Genomic DNA, 17,810 nt, shown 5'->3' with positions numbered 1-17,810 from the left:
TTTTACGAGGCATAACGCCTTCTGTCGACAGAGTTCTGTCGACAGAAGGTGTTATTGCATGTAGGGCTGTGCCTAGACTACAGAGTTTTGTCAACAAAGCAGCTTGCTTTGTCGACAGAACTGAATGTAGTCTAGATGCTCTTTGTCGACAGAAGCTTTGTCGACAGTATCTGTTGACAAAACTTCTGTTGACAAAACCCTGTAGTCTAGACGTCCCCTTAAAGTTTTGCATGTGCCAAAGTGAATGCTGGGTCTGGGTCACAATGGGAATGATAAAGCTGGTGAAGATAAATTGTTCTTGTCTAATTAGCAAGCCTCGGAATCTCAGAATAGATATAATGGGCCTGAAATTGCAAATGGAAATCAAATGTTATTTACAATTAATTTCTGCTAACTGTAATCAGGAAGGGGGGGGACCATATTCTAGAAGAAATGCAAGCCCCCCCAAATGCTAACATTTTCTCTACAGCCATTTGATATTTATATCTGAACTTTCTGTGTCTTTTCCCCATCCACATACTGACAAGCCTGACCCTGTGTAGCTGATAAGAGCTGCTGAGGGCATGCTACAAGGTTACCTAAATGTAAGCACTGCTGAATAGTAATTACTGGAGATGGTGTAGTCAGCACAGAGCCCTCCCCTAAAGAGAACAGATGTTTGAAGTCGATAGCTCACTATCAGTCCTTTTCACACCCCGAGGATTTTGTGAGCCTATGATGTTACAGAACAAATGTCAGAGAGAGACTCAAGTCTAACATATAACTGAATACAGATGTGCAAGGCAAAACACATAAATGTAAGTTTAAGTTATAAGAATTGTAAAAATTGTCTCATCTAAATCTAATAGTTTTAATTTAATAGTTTGCTTACGTACAAGAAACAGTAATACGTGTTGTTGTTTTGTTTTAATTCCAGGGTGGTGAGTCCAACAAAGGGAAATTGTGTATATCTCAGAAGTTTGGTATTGGATTTGATATGATGTTGTTTTGTGAGCATTAAACTGCACTATTATTATTTGGAAACATTTTAGCTGTAAAGGAAAAAGTAAATGATTTCTGACGTTGTAATTGCTACATTTGTTAACTGCTTGTAATCAAAATTGTTTATGCAAACAAAATGTATCTGGAAAATCTTTGAAACTCCTAATTATTGGTTAAACTTAAAGCACAACCTCAAGATGGTTCCACAATGTGACATTTGTAATGTTTTGCTTGTTAAGTTGTTATACTTTTAAAATGTTTTGGTGTACAGATTACTATTTTTGGCCATTTCACACAAGATGAACAGAAGTGTATATTTATCAGCTCCACAGTGTGACATGTGTTGTTTGGTAGTGAACTTTTTCCACTGAAAGCCTTTATCCTGCAAATTACTCCACTAAGTGGAGTAATTATTGCAAGAAATATGTCATTGTGATTGTGCCCGCACTAGGGAGTTATACTACCTGTTATTTCCGCTGAGTACACAAACCCTTGCCCATGTGTTTAATTGTATACAATGAGCAGCCTCATTGATGTAGTGGGTACTTGTATGCATGGGTACTAGTCTTTGCTGGATCAGAGGCCTGTGATTTTTTTGTAAACCACACATTAGTGAATTGTATTCTGGGTTCAATTCAACTTCTGCTAAGGACAGTGGGCTAGATTATATGCTGTGCCTCCAAGAACCCAGGTATGCACCCTGCTCCCCCCACCTATGGGCATTTCTCCTCCACTCTAGATGCACATTCCTGTCAGTATACAAAATGGACTCGTCAGCCAAAGAAACCAATGGCAAAACTGTGGTCACCCTTCACATTTATTCCTGCAGCCAACTGACATCCAGGCATAGAACCTACTAAGGTGTTAGGACAGCTGAGGCATTCCATTAAGACTCTTCCAGTGTCCTTCCCTCTTCCACGTTCCCTATGACAGGGATTGCAGTGGGGGTAGAGTTATGTATGGTCAGCCCCACCCTAGTCCTGTGCTGTAGCAGTTCTCCCTCAGCCCCTTGTGACTTCTGTAAGGGGTCGACAAACACCAATGGAGAAGCATAGAGGGACCAGAACAAAAGCAAAGATGGTCTTAATGGAAAGATCCTTATTAACTTTGCTGAGAGTTGAGCTGGCCTTTTGTTCCTGTGCTTTTCATTCACAGGAAGTGATGTTCCTTTGCACATTATTATTCATAGATTTTAATATAGAATAAAATTAAGATAATATAAGAAAATTCTAATTACTCTTTTCTGCTACCAGCAGAATCTCTGTGGCCGCTTGGAGAATCTATTGAATGATCAGATCATATATAGAATTTCTTTCTTATTCTTTGTACATATTGAGCTAAATCTCAACTACTAGATTCCTAAACATCCTCTTTAACCATATAACACTATTTTTTTCACTCTACATTCAATTAAACAACGTTAAATATGCCATTGAACTTAGCTGTAAGCAAAGTATTGGGGGAAAAAGGACTAACTTTATTTAAAGTGAATGTAAACAAAAATACTGTTTTCTCATTATATTTTATCTGTTACAGAAATATTCCTACATTCCTGTGAAAGTGTATTTAATGTATTGGTAATTTACATGTTTTATATGTGTGTTTTTATAACTGCTTTATATTTGGCCTTTTATTTATATTCTATGTTAATTATATCAACTACCTAATCAAATTAAGTTATTACATTAAATTTCATTAGAATGAGCCAGGGAAGCTACAAAATATTACCAGAAAAAGTGATGCAGCTCCATGGTAGAATTTTGAGACTATCACATTGAATTCTCCATTAACAACTAATTCTTCACCTGTAATTTTGAATAATTGCTTCCTGGATTTATTTCCTCTAGAGAAGTCAAAGCAGGTAAAGACCTATGTTGCACCAAGAGACTTCATTGTCTTGATGGTTTCAGAAGCGAGAGAATCTTTCCTCTGTTTGCCTTTATTGTGGCTCAGCCAATTTACTGCAGATTGATCCAATACAAAACGCTTATGTGTAGATATAGTAAGAGACGGATTTTAAAACCTAGCCTCCCACTGTGCAAGGACAATTTGTAGGTTCAAATAATGTCTCCTGCGATCCTGAGCATCTGAGTGCAACCCTGCAGCCCCTCTCCTGAGTTCACACAGTGTGAATTGGGCCTGTAGACAATTGCAAAACTGGCAGGTGCAACATCATGTAAATTGAGACACTGACTGAAGCAGATTTAGGAGTTAAGCTTCTTTACAGACCATCCTACTTTTGTTTTAGTTCATTTGTTACAAATAAAGGGAGAAGAGTAAATGGGGAGATTCTAAACTACATGACAGTTTATAAGGTTATAAATGAACATACATTTTAATTTTAAAAATACTATTCATCATAACACATAACTATGGTCTCACAAATATTTAAAACTTGTGTTCCTTGCCTGAGGTTTCATTCAGTGTCTCCAAAATGTATATTTGTTTGGGCTCACTTTTATTCTGTTTCTTTTATATGTGAATATCACTGTAGTTATTACACATCCTTTGGGCTGTTATTACTGTGCATTCCACCAGAAAAAAAATGATGCTGAAACCGTCAGCTTTGCAAATGTTATTTCCAAAACTGTCTCTTAAAAATTGATCACTGCACATTTTTATGCTTTAAGATATAAACTTGCTATTGTCTCACACATTACAATATTACAGTATAGTATGTAAATGTCCCTTTGCAGAATTTAGGAGGAGGCATTAAATGCTCCTCTACTGTACATGTGCATCAATACATGCTTTTATTACAGGAAACTGGGTGCAGTTGTAGAGATGTCAGTCGGTTGATTTAAATTTATACTTTGTTTTATGTTTTTAAGTGCCTAATGATTTTATGTCACAAACACGTTGGTTTCACTGTTATGATGCATTCTTACAACACTGAACTAGTTCCATATTGTTCAGTAATGGAATTTTTTGCAATTTCTGTTTGGAAATAAAGACTTATTAGACATCTCTGTGGGCTTCTTTTTATGGTTAAGATTTAACTATTAAAATACACATTTCAGTTAGATTGGGGTGGGCAATAAAATGGCAGAGGTTTGCCAGGGCTAGCCGCTAGCAGGCTACTGTCACTGTTAACTGTACCTCTGCAGGTACCAGTGATTGCAGCTCCCGTTGGTGGTGGATTGCCATTCCCAGCTACTGGGAGCCTCAGGAAGTGGTGCAGATTGGGACAATTTTTCTCACAGCTCCCATTGGCTGGAAATATTGATTCACAGCCAACAGGAGTTGCAATCACTGGTACCTGTAGAAGCACAAGCAAATATAACAGTGGGAGCCCACCAGGGACTAGCCCTAGTGAGCCAGATCTGGCTCATGGGCTGATATTTGCCCACCGTTGAGTTAGATGGTGCAGTAGGTCAATAATGCTCTAGACTAGTGGTTCCCAACCTTTTCCAGATGGGGAACCCATTTTGACAATTCAGGAAGACTTGGTGACCGAAGGCAATTCAAAAACGGGGGGGAGGAGCCACCTGGGGAGACACTTGGACACCCTTTTGAAATGTAATGGCGACCCATATTTGGGTCCCGACCCATAGGTTGGGAAATCCTGCTCTAGACTTACCTCTGCTGCAGCTTTATCAATGGTCCGTATATTTACAGAGGTTCTCAAATAGAGAGATGGAAAATGGACTGAACTTCAAGACTATACTGTCCCATAGATACCAGCAATTGCTGACAACAAGCAAATGTTTTCCATTCTTTTGTGGGTACACCCTTTCTTTGTTCTCTTCATTGTTTTGAATAGTTTAGAAATGTTTTTTTTTATTATTTTAGTGGATTGGTTAAAAGAAAACAAAGTTTTAAAAATATAAATCATTACTGATTTTCTTTTTTCAAAAAATGAAAAATTAAATACATTTTCAATCGAACAGTTATATGAAAATGTGACAAACGTCTGGTTTGAAGGTATTTAGTGAGTACCATAGACTGTAGGTTGTGGGTTTTTTATTAAAATCATTTTAGATCATATAGAAATCTAGGGCACAGTAATTCTAAATTGACACAGAGAAGAAAACAACCCTCAAGTGGAAGAATTTCAGAGGAAAAGTTTACACTCCTTAATGGATTTGCCTTTCACTGTAAAAGAACAGAAGGAAGATGAGCAGTGGTGGTTTCCCTAGCCTGTTTATCAGATGCTTGGAAAGGATCACTTGATGACTACGTGTTCTGTTCATTCCCTCTGGCATTAGCCACAGTCGAAATACAGGATACTGGGCTAGCTATATCTTTACTTTGACCCAGTATGGCCATTCTTATGCCGTTAAGTAGGTGATTTAGCATCTATGCTACTTATTTAAGAGCTACTCCAAATAGAAAATGACTGTCTTATGAAATCCAGTCAAATATGTACATGTAGTGGGCGTGGCTTTGTGATGTGGACTTTTATCCTCTGGAGCCTGCTAGGGGCTGAAGTGCAGTTGCAAAACTTATTTCAATCAGACCAGAGAATTAGGAATGAAAGGATATTAGGCCACCCAGCTCACACCAGTGTCTTTGAAAACACTCCCCTTATCGTTAATAAGGTACCTAGGGCTCATAGATCTGCGTAGTTTCTGTACAGAGAAGTAAGGGCAGGTAGTCAAGTTTCCCACAAAATTTGAGATTCCCTCAGAATCTAAGCTCCTGTTTAAAAAAAGAAGAAAAACTCGTGTCCCTTTGTGTGAAATGATGTACCAGTGTGTGTATTCTGGATTTATGTCAGTTATGACAATGGTTAAAAACAAACTATTTCTTTTCTTTGTTATACAAACAACTGAAGATGCACACGTGAGAAATAAAAAGACTAATAGGTCCCAATTATATGCTGATTTGCTAAATCAGATATGCCTTTCTGCATCAAAAAGAAAATGCTTTAGAGCACTTTAGGTAGCTGAAGTGTTTATCTGATGAGATGCTATTTGACTTGAACTATCATACACTAATTTGGAAATATAAGAGCACCACGGGTATGCTATTTTCTATGCTAATGTCAAATCATTGCCAAAAATTCAGAAATGAAAATGTCAGTTTCCCAGCTGCTGTGACCTGATGACATATTTTCACATGTGATCTTGCTTGTTAACTAAAAACCTGTCTCTGAAAACACTCCCTTATTGATAATGAAACCTGATGAATTGTTATCTAGGAACTAGGAGCTGTAGATCTCTGTAGTCTTCTCAGTTGTTGAGTGTCCCTTCTTCCTGCAAAATTAGCTTTAACTAAAGAAACCAGCATGCTGCTGTTTTGTTTACTGTGTGACTGGAAAGACTGAAGTAAAAATATGAACATCAAGGTCTCACACATATCATCTCACTGGTGATGGGTGTGCTCTAAGGACCTGTATGGAATGGAGCACTGCACAAAGTGCTAGACTGAGCCACCTGGATAACAGAATCTTGCCAACATTAAAATGTGGCTTGGTCTAGTGCCTGTAAATAGGACTGAAATTGTTTTACTATGTGATGGAAATGAGTTACAGTTCCGGCCTTACAGTTTACATTTCAGTTAGGGGCAGATGCTTATGTGAGGTTTCCCATTAAATTCACTACAATTTGGGACTCAATGTGCACCACTGTCTTTGTGCTTTCTTCATATCAAGGATGCTAACCTGATTCATATTGGCACTTACTTAGCAAAATAAGAAGAAATGCTGGGTATTATGTGCATACAAGATAAAGGTTTAAAATAGAATCACTAAATTATTAAACACATTTTTCTTTTTCAATACATCTTTAGACAGCAAACAGAAAACCTGTCATTTGCATAACTCCTAACACGCTGAAATTCTAGACCATTAGTCAGTTTTGTTTAGATGCTGATCTTTTTTCTGAGACAAGAAAATGCCACCCACCTGTGTTCAACACACGATGGAACTGAAATGATGCCAAAAGTGAAAACTGAGAGTCCCAACAGTGAGGGAGGAAGGGAGACATTCATTGAGGGACACTAGGTAGCACCTCCCCACCTTGGGAATCTCTAGTGCCCATTGGTCAGCTGGGAGAAAGGGGTATTGATTGTCCACCATTTCCCAGAATCCAGGGTTTAATCTGAAATATGGGCCAGATCAGGTGTCTTTCAGCTCTAATCCAGCAGCACCACTCTGTATTAGGAATGGGAACCCAGCATGACAGATGCTATGGATCTAGCCCATCACCCATTCGCAAGCTGAGGTCCCACCCTTCTGCACCCTTGCAGTAGGAAGGGTGGTAGGCCTCAGAACAAGGTGAGTTGGGCAAGCACCTTAAATCCATCCGTGCATGGGTGGTAGGTATGATAGACCAGGAAGCTTCTCCGAACAGCCTGGTCTAGTCCCACGCATGCGCTGCCTCCCAAGAAAGCCTGTGAGTTCTTGGCCCAGGCTGTGTCTGGGGGCGGAGGTCCTGCAGCCAGGACTTGGGAAGGGGAGGGCTAGTGTCTGCCAGGTGCACCAGTCAGAGGTGCTGCAGTGTTGCTGCCTGCCCGTTGCTCTGGGCCTGGGGATGGGGACATTGCAGCAGTGTCATCCACGTTATGCTCTGGGGTGGGGACACTATGATGTCCCCATGCCCTCACACTCTGGGGTTGGGGGTGCTGTGTCCACACTGCCTGCCCCACACTGTGGAACTGGGATGGGGAGGTGTTGCAGCAAAGGCACTCACCCCATTCTACGAGTCTGGGGGGGTAGGGTCAGGGTGCTGTACCTGCACCACCTGCCCAGCAGTCTAGGGCTGGAGTCAAGGAGATCTGGGGATGGGAGCACCAGTCTGGGGAAGGGGGAGAAACAGCAGATCTCTGGGTTCCAGCGGGAGAGGTAGACCACAGAGTGTGGAGGGAAGGGCCACAGATGGGGGCTATCGTCTGCCAGCTGCTGGTTCACCCACCTCCCATGCGCTTATCTCTGTCCTTGTTTCATTGCTGGGTCTACATCAAGTCCTCCCTGCCCACAATGGGAACCCTGCCTGATTGAAGAGCTCAGCGCAAGCCTTCTCTTTGAAATGACTGTGCCTTTGTTCCCATTAATATTTAAATGATAAAACAATTTCAGGATAATTTTTTTTTAAAGTGGGTGGGAGACCCATGGCGACATGCTAAGTGCCCCCCTCCTGCTGATAAATGAATACCAAAGTGATCTGAAGTCTTCTCTTTCTGACAACCTACAGTTACAGTTTTCTACCAAGCTTAGTAATTAAGAGCCAGAGCCACAAAGGACTAAGGTGCCTAAGCCCAGCTTGAGATGTCAAAATTCCAGTTTTAGGCTGCACTGCAAACCAAAAATACCCTGCTCAGGTGCTGTCTAACCCTGTAAGCACCTAAGCTCACTCAGTGGATAAATTGTTTGCTCTAAAAATCACCTAAACGTCTAAATTTCTGCCTCAGGGTGCCTAGCTGACAGTGAGAACTTCACAGCAAGGGGAAATAAGCATTTATCTGCCTTTTTCCTACAGGGGCTGCATGGTAGACATGCTCCAAGTACTCCTAGCCCCACACAAAGTAGGCATGTGTGGGGGGAGGGAAATGATGGAAAAGATTGCTTCCCTCATAATTTTTAAGCCAGTGGTTGGGGCACTTATGTGGTATATATAGGAGGCCCAGGTTGAGGAAAAGAAAGGATTTGAGCAAGGATCTCCCTCCCCTCAGGTTAGTGCCCTCATCACCAAACTGTAGTAGGATTCTCACTCATTTTATAGCCCAATTTAAAATTAAATGGCTTCAACATGGAGCCCCCCCATCAGAATAGCCCTTTATTCAGGCTATGTCTACACTACAGAGTTTTTGCGGAAAAACGTCCCGAAAGGTGTGGGGCTGGGAGGTGTGGGTGGGCTGCCTGGGCTGTACTACTCAGCCAGGCGTGGCTCCCTGTGGCCTCCCAGGGCCATGATGGCTGCCTCGTGGCAACACCACAGGGCCACTGGCAATGGTGGGAACCATAGTACATAGCTGGCAGAGGCTTCCCGAGGCTGGCAATGGTGGCAGGGGCTGAACTGCCTGCTAGGGCTCCCTCCATGAGAGCCAGGGGGTTAGGAGTACTTGGGCTCCAGTTGTGGGGCCAGCATGTGAGTGGGGAAGGGGTGATCATGCCCAGCTCTGGAGCCCCTCCCCCAGACGGCCACTGTCTTACAGCCCTTCTGTGATCATTCTGCAATATAACTGTACCTGCTAGCAGACCCCTCCCTTAGCATTGTATAAGAGGCAGTCCTATTCCAGGCACACATTTCTGGCACTACCAAACCCTTAACTTGCTTTAAGTTACAATAAAAGGAATTCTTGATCAAATGAATTCACAGGCTGATGGATGGACACACAGATAGACAGATGCCCAATCTCCCTCAAATATATAATAGATGTATAGAGTAAAAAGCTTCTCCCTCTCTCCTCCCACTACTTAATTGCATGAGGGCTGTGATGTTTTTCTACTGTTACCTTTCATAGGAGGGAATGGAAATTTGCTGTTTGTCATGAATGTCAATACAGACAAATGATAAAGAGGGACAGTTGGTGAGAAAATGAAGATGAAATGAATTAAAATTTCTCCTGGGTCAGTAAATTTTATGAGGTACAAGGTAGGGAAAATGGTAATTGGGGACAGAAGCAATATTGTATCGCAATCTACTGATGAAAAGCATAAAATAAGAACTAGGTATTATTATTGTATGGGGAGGTAATTCAGAAAATGTTATATTTTGACACTTCACTGAAATTACTTGATTTTGGGGCCTCATTTTCTTCTCACAGCATTACACCTAATTTACTTGCACCTGAGCAAAAAGGCAGTGTAAAATGCCACACAGGCAGTATTCTCCATTCTCTCTAACAGGTGGCGCTGCTCAGTACCTGCTAGGCACAGGTGAAAGTGCCTACATCAGAGCAAGCCATTGGTACGCACTGCCTTTGATTTGTGGACACTTGGCATAAAATGTTACCTGCAACATAAAGTAGACAATAGTCTGACTAGCAATAGAGGGAGGATATTGTTAGTACTCCTTCAAGACTTGGGGGGAGGGAATCTGGGGGGCTTTTAAAGTTATTTGTGGGTTTTTAAGAAAGCAATTGATTGCTAATCTGTAAATTAGGCAGATGTTCTGTGGCCTGTTTGCCTAACTCTGTAAATAACACCCAGAGTAAGGAAAACAACTTGCATGTGATTATTTTGGAGGAGTTGGAAGTAGAACTCTGGAAGCAAGCATAACAATGGTAATGCAAAGGACAGGCTCCAAACTATCCAAAGCAGCATGATGAGATTGCTTATCTACCCTACATTTGCACTGATGGCCAGAACTGCTGACTATTGAAGTATCCAGGGTAAAGGAGAGGATTGGGAAGTCACTCCTAATTTGTAATGAAAGAGGTACTGGGGCTCAAGCATTTTAAAAAAAAAATATTCGTATCTCATGCAGAAAGCCCAGAAGCAATCTGGGCCACTACACCAAGGCTTATCCCTGACAAAAATTAAGCACCGAAGGAAGTAGACTAATAGGACGGCAGCTGCAACAGGCAATAAGTTAGCTTCCCTACCTCCTCCTTTCCAGCCCCAACAGTCTAGGGCTATGTCTAGACTGGCATGATTTTCCACAAATGCTTTTAATGGAAAAATTTTTCATTAAAAGCATTTGTGGAAAAGAGCGTCTAGATTGGCACGGACACTTTTCCGGAAAGGCATTTTTTGCGGAAAAGCATCCGTGCCAATCTAGATGTGCTTTTCCGCAAAAAAGCCCCGATCACCATTTTCGCAATCGGGGCTTTTTTGCGCAAAACAAATCTGAGCTGTTTACACTGGCCCTTTTGTGCAAAAGCTTTGCACAAAAGGACTTTTGCCCAAACGGGAGCAGCATAGTATTTCCGCAAGAAGCACTGATTTCTTACATGAGATCGTCAGTGTTCTTGCAGAAATTCAAGTGGCCAGTGTAGACAGCTGGCAAGTTTTTCCACAAAAGCACCTGCTTTTGCAGAAAAACTTGCCAGTCTAGACACAGCCTAGTAGTAGAAACAGGGTGACATTGTATTTTTAAAAATAACCCCTCCAAACAAAGTTCATTTATGTTGAGGTTGAGGAGGAAAGGGATGTCAGAGAAGCTCCTGAAGACTAAAGAAGCTTTCATAGTTTTATGCAACTGTAGATATGAGATGATCCTGTCCAAAAAAAATCAAGCCAAAAATCATCTTGAATCCAGAAATGAAGAGGGTAGATGACATTCCCTGTGTCCACCACCAGACACTGCTCAGCAGCATAAAGCATAGCAACAGCCCTCTGGGGCACTGCCTCAGGGGAGTGGTGGCACAGGGTCAGCATAACCAGCCCTATGCATGTCCCTTGCAGCCAACGTGTGACAGTGACAAAAAGATAGAATCATAGAGCTGGAAGAGATCTCAGGAGGTCATCAAGTCCAGCCCCCTGCCCAAGGTAGGACCAATCCCAGATGTCAGGGTCTGAGGAAGCAGTGAATGAAGACCTGGTAACATGGATAGTGAGACAGGAAAACAAGTCCAGAAAACAAGTCCAGAAGCGAGTAATGATGATGGGGTAGGGAAAACAAGTAGGCAAGACAGCAAGAATGGGCAGAGAAAGAAGCTGCCCCCAGATCTACAAGAGTCATTAAAAGAAATGATCTCTACTAACAATGAAGCAGCAACACTGTTGACAACCCAGCCACGGAGAAAAAAAGCCCCACGTGATTCAGGTACAACATTTTTAAATTCTAAAATTTAATTCAGAAGATCTACAAATGTACTTTAAAATAACATGGATATTTAGTGGCTGTATTTTTGGCAAAGATTAGTTTTCTGAGGTTGACTGATAAAGAGGTTCTCTGGGCCTGACATGGACACTAGGTAAGAAATAATTACTATTAGTTTCCTGTGACACATGAGACTACCTTGTGTTCTCACCTCTGTCTGTCTAATGCCATGCTTCTTGCTCCACTGTAGTCTGTTTCCATGACAGCAATCCCTTTCACAATGATTTTCTTTTATATCTGTTGTATACCTCTTTTCAGTCTTTCACCAGGTTGTGTCGAATCAAGCTCTTGTCTAAGAATACATATCCATACCACATTCCTGAACTACTTCAGCCTTCTTTTTTGAATCATTAACTCTACAGTCTGCTGGCTAGTCCTTTGTAATATATCCCTGTTAGTTGATTGAACCCACCAGCAGACACTAAGTATTCTCCACAAGAATTCTGATACAATCTGTTAGGTTTTCTATTCTGAGCATCTAGCATTTGCCAACTTTCAGAAGCATGCAACAGTGTATATCCCACAATAATACTGTGTAACTTCATCTTGAGCCTTTTATGAATCTCCATATTTTTCTAAATATTTGACATTCTTGAAAAAGCCCCACATTCCTTCTCAGTTCTTGCTCCCATCTCCTTTTGGAGTTGGCCATTAACATTGATTGCAAATATACAGACTCATTAACTATGCAGGATTTTTCAGTTGCATATACACCATCATTCTTTGTCAACAATCAGGACTTTTTGTGGGGTCGTGGGGAGCTGGGTGATTTTTTTTAATCTACATCGGTGGCCTCAATTCAACATTGATAGTGATGTTTTTGTGTCATCATCATCTGTGCAAATACCATGGCTCTGTTTGACAATGTCAAGATCTTTAACTTTTCCTCTAGTCTACATTAGTTCTTTATCTTCCTTTGATGTTGCTCTTCCACATCATGTATTTTATCACAATGAAGCAAAGAAGAAATGCTAAGAGACAAACCAACTGCACAGGAATGACAATATGAAACAAATCCATCTTGCCACTTTCTGTCCTTATGTAGCATTTTGAACCTTCATACAATATCTTGACCAGTGATGATGTCTTCCTAGAAAGTCCATATTTCTGTAAGATCTTCCACAATGACCCTCTGAATGCTCTCAAAAGCTGAGGTGAAATCTATGAAAACTCATGGCTCATCTTCTCTGGTAGGCAAGATCCCGATCAATTGCTTCACAGTAAAGATTTGATCTACACGGTCTTTTTGGTCTAAAGCCTGCTTGCACTTTATGCAGTTTTTCATCTATAACAGGCCTACACATTATATGGCCTGGCTGGGCGGAGGAGTAGAGTGTCGCCAGGGAGAGAAAAGTGTGGCGATTTTCGCCGCTGGGCTGCCTGCATGCAGCTCCAGCGCAAGGAGGCAGGGCATGAGCCAGAGGGTGTGAGAAAAGGGAAGGCACCAAGTGGGGGGGGGGGGTTCCAAATATGTGTGGGTTTTGTTTTTTTTTTGCTTGACAAAAATTTTTAGCTCACGTGTTCGGTATTTTTTGGGAGAGCATCCCTACTTGCGGCCCGCAGCTGTTTTCTTTGGAGTAATATGATCCTCAACACTTTCCAAGTTGTGCAGGCCTGATCTGTAACCAATTTATGTTTTGTCCAATAGTATACTGCAGAGCACTTTTCCGAGTTCTGAAAGTAATGTTATTTTTGTCAATTATTACACACCAGTTGATTGCCTTTCTTTGGTAATTTACAGATCACTCCTTTCTTCCACTCCTCTGGATAGAATTCTTCCAGACGCCAGTCTACAGAGTTTGTGTTTCATATACTACAACATCCTCACCAGCTGAAAACATTTCAGCAACGATCTTACCTCATCTGGATGCTTTGCCATTTTTAACTGCTTGCTTGCTTTCTCTTGTTTCTGCTTCTGAAATTTCTAATGGTGAAACATTTATGTTTCCACCTTCTTTGCATCTATGAAATGGAACTGATGGCTTTAGTTGGTTTAGAACTTCATTCAAATGTTCTCATCATCATTCCTTCTGTTATGCTTCTGTGTTAATCTTCCTCTTTCATTTTTCTGATACCACTATAACAGCAACTGCTTCCACACCTAATTTCCTAGAGCTATTTCTCACAGATGCTTCTTTAGCCTCTTTCACTTCTTGATCAAGCTATTCTCTTACTTTTCTGACATAACTTCTTTGTCTTTTGTTACCAGATTTTCCCAATACTCTAGGGTATGCTCATTTATTAGGGTTATTCTTATTAGGCTAAGGGGAGGTTAAGAATTCTATCAGTGTGCTGCTTGTGCGTGCTTGTGCTCTCATATGGAGCTGAATTTTCCCTGCTGTAAATTCCCTCTCCCACTAGAGCTCTCCTGCAGGAACTAGGTTCCTCAGGATGGGGTTTTTCCCACCTTAGCAACATACACAGACTCTCACACCCACTAAGAGAGCACATCTGAGAGGACTGGTTAATCAGCACTCACAAGCTGACTCCTCATATGTCCCTGGACTCAGTAGGCTGGGTTTAACAACAATGCCACGCTGTACCCTCATGTGCCTTTGGGCTCAGTGGGTTGGATTTAACAGCACTTTAAGCTGCCATCCTCATGTGCCCCCAGGTTCAGCACCCCCTGTTCCCACTTTCAAACCACAATCATTCACTGGCAAGACAATAGAGACTGATCATAGCTGGTTATGGGTGATGTTCCTTGAAGGAGCTCATAATGCAACTAGGCAGTTTCAGTATTTTGGATGTCAATAGGATCCATTACTAGAATTGGTCTGATAATGACTAATTTGGGGGAACAGGCCTGGGTTCATTAGCATCTGGAGCAGATATTTCCCATCAGGCAGTGCTTCTCTGCTTTTGGTATCCCATAGTTCAGTGCGGTTCCTGCTTTGGAAGAGCTGGTCTCCATTCTGTATGCTAATGGAGAGGCCTCTGTGTTCTTTCGTCAATGCAGATGAGGCTAGGGTGTTTCCTTAATTCTATCACCTTTGTCTGAAGGAGTTTAGGTGCGTCTTACCTGGCCTTTTCATTGCTTTGTCTTTGATTTTAGCAGAGGCCTGGGGAGAGGGATGGTTTTCCATGAGTGTCACTCCCTGGCTCCCCAAAGGCAAAGGGCTAGTAGGTAACACTTTCTCTACATACTCCAGAAGTCAGCCCTGGACTTGCCTTCATTGAGCTACTGTGCTAACAATAGAAATGTGCCTGCAGTGGCACAAGTGGTGGGAAGAAGAATCTGCCCCTGGTATGAGCCTGTCAGAGCTGGCAAGTATGTAATGGGGATGGCTAGTCTCTCTCAGTGCTTTGGCTACTGAGTTCTAGCCAGAGACGAGCTAGTGCAGGGACATCTACTCAAACTAGAAATCATCCTTCCAGTTTGAAGTGTAGATGTGCCTGAAGTGTTCCTAGTCTTGCTGTGAGTGCTGTCTGGAAGCCTGCTCAGAAATCGTTGTTTTTATTCCTTTGCCATGTCATAGCCACATAGCACTCACCTTCCCAGTGTCTTTACTGGTGGTATCCAGGGGTACATAGTCATGTTCTTAGCTAGTTAGAATGGGAAATGGTTGGCATTTCATTTTTGACAACACAAACACTTTGAAATGGGACTGGCTCCTCTGATTTCCAAGTTCTGGACATGTAACTGACTTATGGAAGAAGCACCCTTTACAGTTGAGCTTCCTATGGGATATAGCTTCAAGGCTTCTGAAGCTGCCCACTTCGTTGTTAATAAATTCAACCCCTGAGGTCTGGAATATGTCTTGTCAGTGTTTTTAGCCCTATTTGTTCCTTTCACTGTTTGTACAGCTGCAGCATGCACGTTGTAGGTAAAAAAACCCATTTCCACAAGCCTATGTTTGTTCTCTTCCCTCAGCACAGCAATCATTGTGTGGCACCGGGTCAATAAGTACATTGCAAAGCAAACAATGATAACGACTCATAGCCCGGGCTCTGGGACACAGGGAACAGCAGAGTTCCAAAGAAAGACCCTCAGTCACTACCACCTCCAGCTCTTCTAGGAGTGAGACATCACTCTTTAAAAATTAAACACCCTGGCTTAACACATTGTAGATGGATAGTGCAAGAAGGTTTATATAGGGTTAGTTGTGGTGCTATCGACAACCTGAGTGGAAGGGATGGGTTGCAGTGGTCCCAGATTGAGTAATTGTACCAAAGTAAAGTGTTCTTCATCACCTGTACAGTAATTACCATTGACCAATTAAGGGGTATTTAAGAAGCTAAAGTGGTCTTGGGGACATGTCATCAGGCAGGGAGTCAGCAGAGCCAGTCTAGTGCTATCAGTGTCCCACTCTATGACCCTGGGCAAGTCACTTCTTCTTTCTTTCCCCTCCTAACCTTTGTCTGTCTCATCTCTTGTGGTACCTTTTTAATACTGCCTCATACAACCAGTCCTCCATCTTTGGTAGGACCTGTAGGTTTTACTGTTGCACAGTTTCCAAAGTGGAGAATCACTTTTGCTGAGACATTGAACAGTGAGTCTGAAATAGAAACTCTGAGCACCTTAATTTATAGCAGTTTCTAAATTCATCTAAACTGCAGTTCATTCAAGTGAAGTGACTCTCTAGGGTGTGAACTGAGGTGTGACTCAAGGTAACTGTGCAGGGTGATGCCAGGCAAAGTGAGTGTTGCTCCAGAGTGGGTATGAAATGCTGTGTAATCTGTCAGTGAACTGCAGTCTGGGTGTTTCATGGACTAATAGAGCACATGAGAGGGAGAAGGCCTAGTTTGAGAATTCCCTTCAGGATCCAGCAGAGCTTTGACTTGTTCCAGGACTCTGAGTTGCTCATTAATGGTAGGGTGGCATCAGGACTTAGGCAGCTTTGCACATGCCCACCAGTGGAAACAGGTGCCATGGGGATTGGGACACCTATAGAATTAAGTGGCAACTGAGCAGTGGGTTTAAGAACATCCTTGGCACTTAAGCATAGAGACCTTAATCTCCTTTGTGAGCCCAGACCTTGTTCAGTTAGCTCCCAGGATGTATGTTATCAGGCACAGTAACATACATCACAACCTTTCCATGAAAACCAGAGGCATTTATACTTTATGCAGGGTTGAACTTGACCCCGGGCAAGAGGCAGAGAAAAATATCTGTCTGCCCATCCTGTCCTGTTCATTTTTTTTCTATTACTACACACACAATGCAATTTCACGCAAAGCATTTACTTTTCCCTTCTCAAGGATTATTTCTATTCATCCACAAAGCCCTCCCCAAAATGCATTACCATTCCGAGGGGAGCTGCTCCGCATTCAGAATGATTTTTCATGTAATAAATACTTGACATTTAGAAAAATGGCTTCTAAATTTACAGTGCCGTTCTCACAGTTTGAAATTACCCTCTGAGCACCCTGAAGTGCTAGTCTCAGAAATAAATATCCCCCCACCCCAAACAGATTCACATTTTTTAGCTTACTAAGTATATTTTCATTTCCTTGCGAAGGATGGTTGCTACAGGAGCTACGAAACAGCACTCGGGTTTGAATTAAATTCTCGAAAGGCAGGCTGATCACACTTATAAAAGCCTTGCTTTACCCTTTGCTTTTTGTTTTCTTTGCTTGTGGTTCAAATTGCTCAGTCTGAACTGTTGAGCTGTGTTCTATTTCAGACTCCAATCAATTGTAAATCAGGTTGATAAATATCACAGAAGCAGTAAAGAAGCTGGAATTTGTGTGAAGGGGACAAAAATTAAAGTACTTAAATGGCCCCGATTGTCATAGTATCTGAGTAACTCACATAGTCTTATAACACCTTGAAGGGTGGGAGGAGGGAGAGAGAGAGTGTGTGTAAAATCCTCATTTTAAAGATGGGAGTTGAAGCACAGAGAAATTAACTGGTAGACCATGACAGAATCAAATAACAGAAAACTCTGGTTGTATGTGGAGGATTTTTTTTTAAGTTCCAACCTAGGCATCCTCACCTCCAGAAGTGCAAACTCTGACCTTTCCCCATCTCTGGAATTGTACCTTGTGGATCAGGAGAGGAGAGTGAGGCAGGATTCTTGAAACCGAAGTGGGGAGGTCTACACCCCTTTACACCATGGAGAACAGCTGTGTGCCCAAGCTGTAGTGGGTTCAAGGGTTGGAATATTATGAGCATGG

At 41.9% G+C, this 17,810-nt stretch overlaps 1 protein-coding gene across 2 annotated transcripts in view; it reads left to right on the top strand.

Moving 5' to 3' along the window:
* The window catches only part of ST8SIA6 (ST8 alpha-N-acetyl-neuraminide alpha-2,8-sialyltransferase 6), a 56,839-nt gene extending 52,897 nt beyond the window's left edge, over positions 1-3,942 (top strand). For both annotated transcript variants that reach the window (XM_014571733.4, XM_006119495.5), the window contains one exon: positions 917-3,942. In XM_014571733.4, coding sequence (XP_014427219.1) covers positions 917-924 — 8 coding nt within the window. In that variant the 3' untranslated portion in view covers positions 925-3,942. The remainder of the gene's footprint in view (positions 1-916) is intronic.
* Positions 3,943-17,810: the final 13,868 nt, after the last annotated feature.

The sequence above is a fragment of the Pelodiscus sinensis genome, chromosome 2 (genome assembly GCF_052426305.1).
Source record: "Pelodiscus sinensis isolate ZL-2025 chromosome 2, ASM5242630v1, whole genome shotgun sequence".
Taxonomy (NCBI): Eukaryota; Metazoa; Chordata; order Testudines; family Trionychidae; genus Pelodiscus; species Pelodiscus sinensis.
Note: the sequence above shows the minus strand (reverse complement) of the source record. Positions and strands in the feature narration are given on the sequence as shown.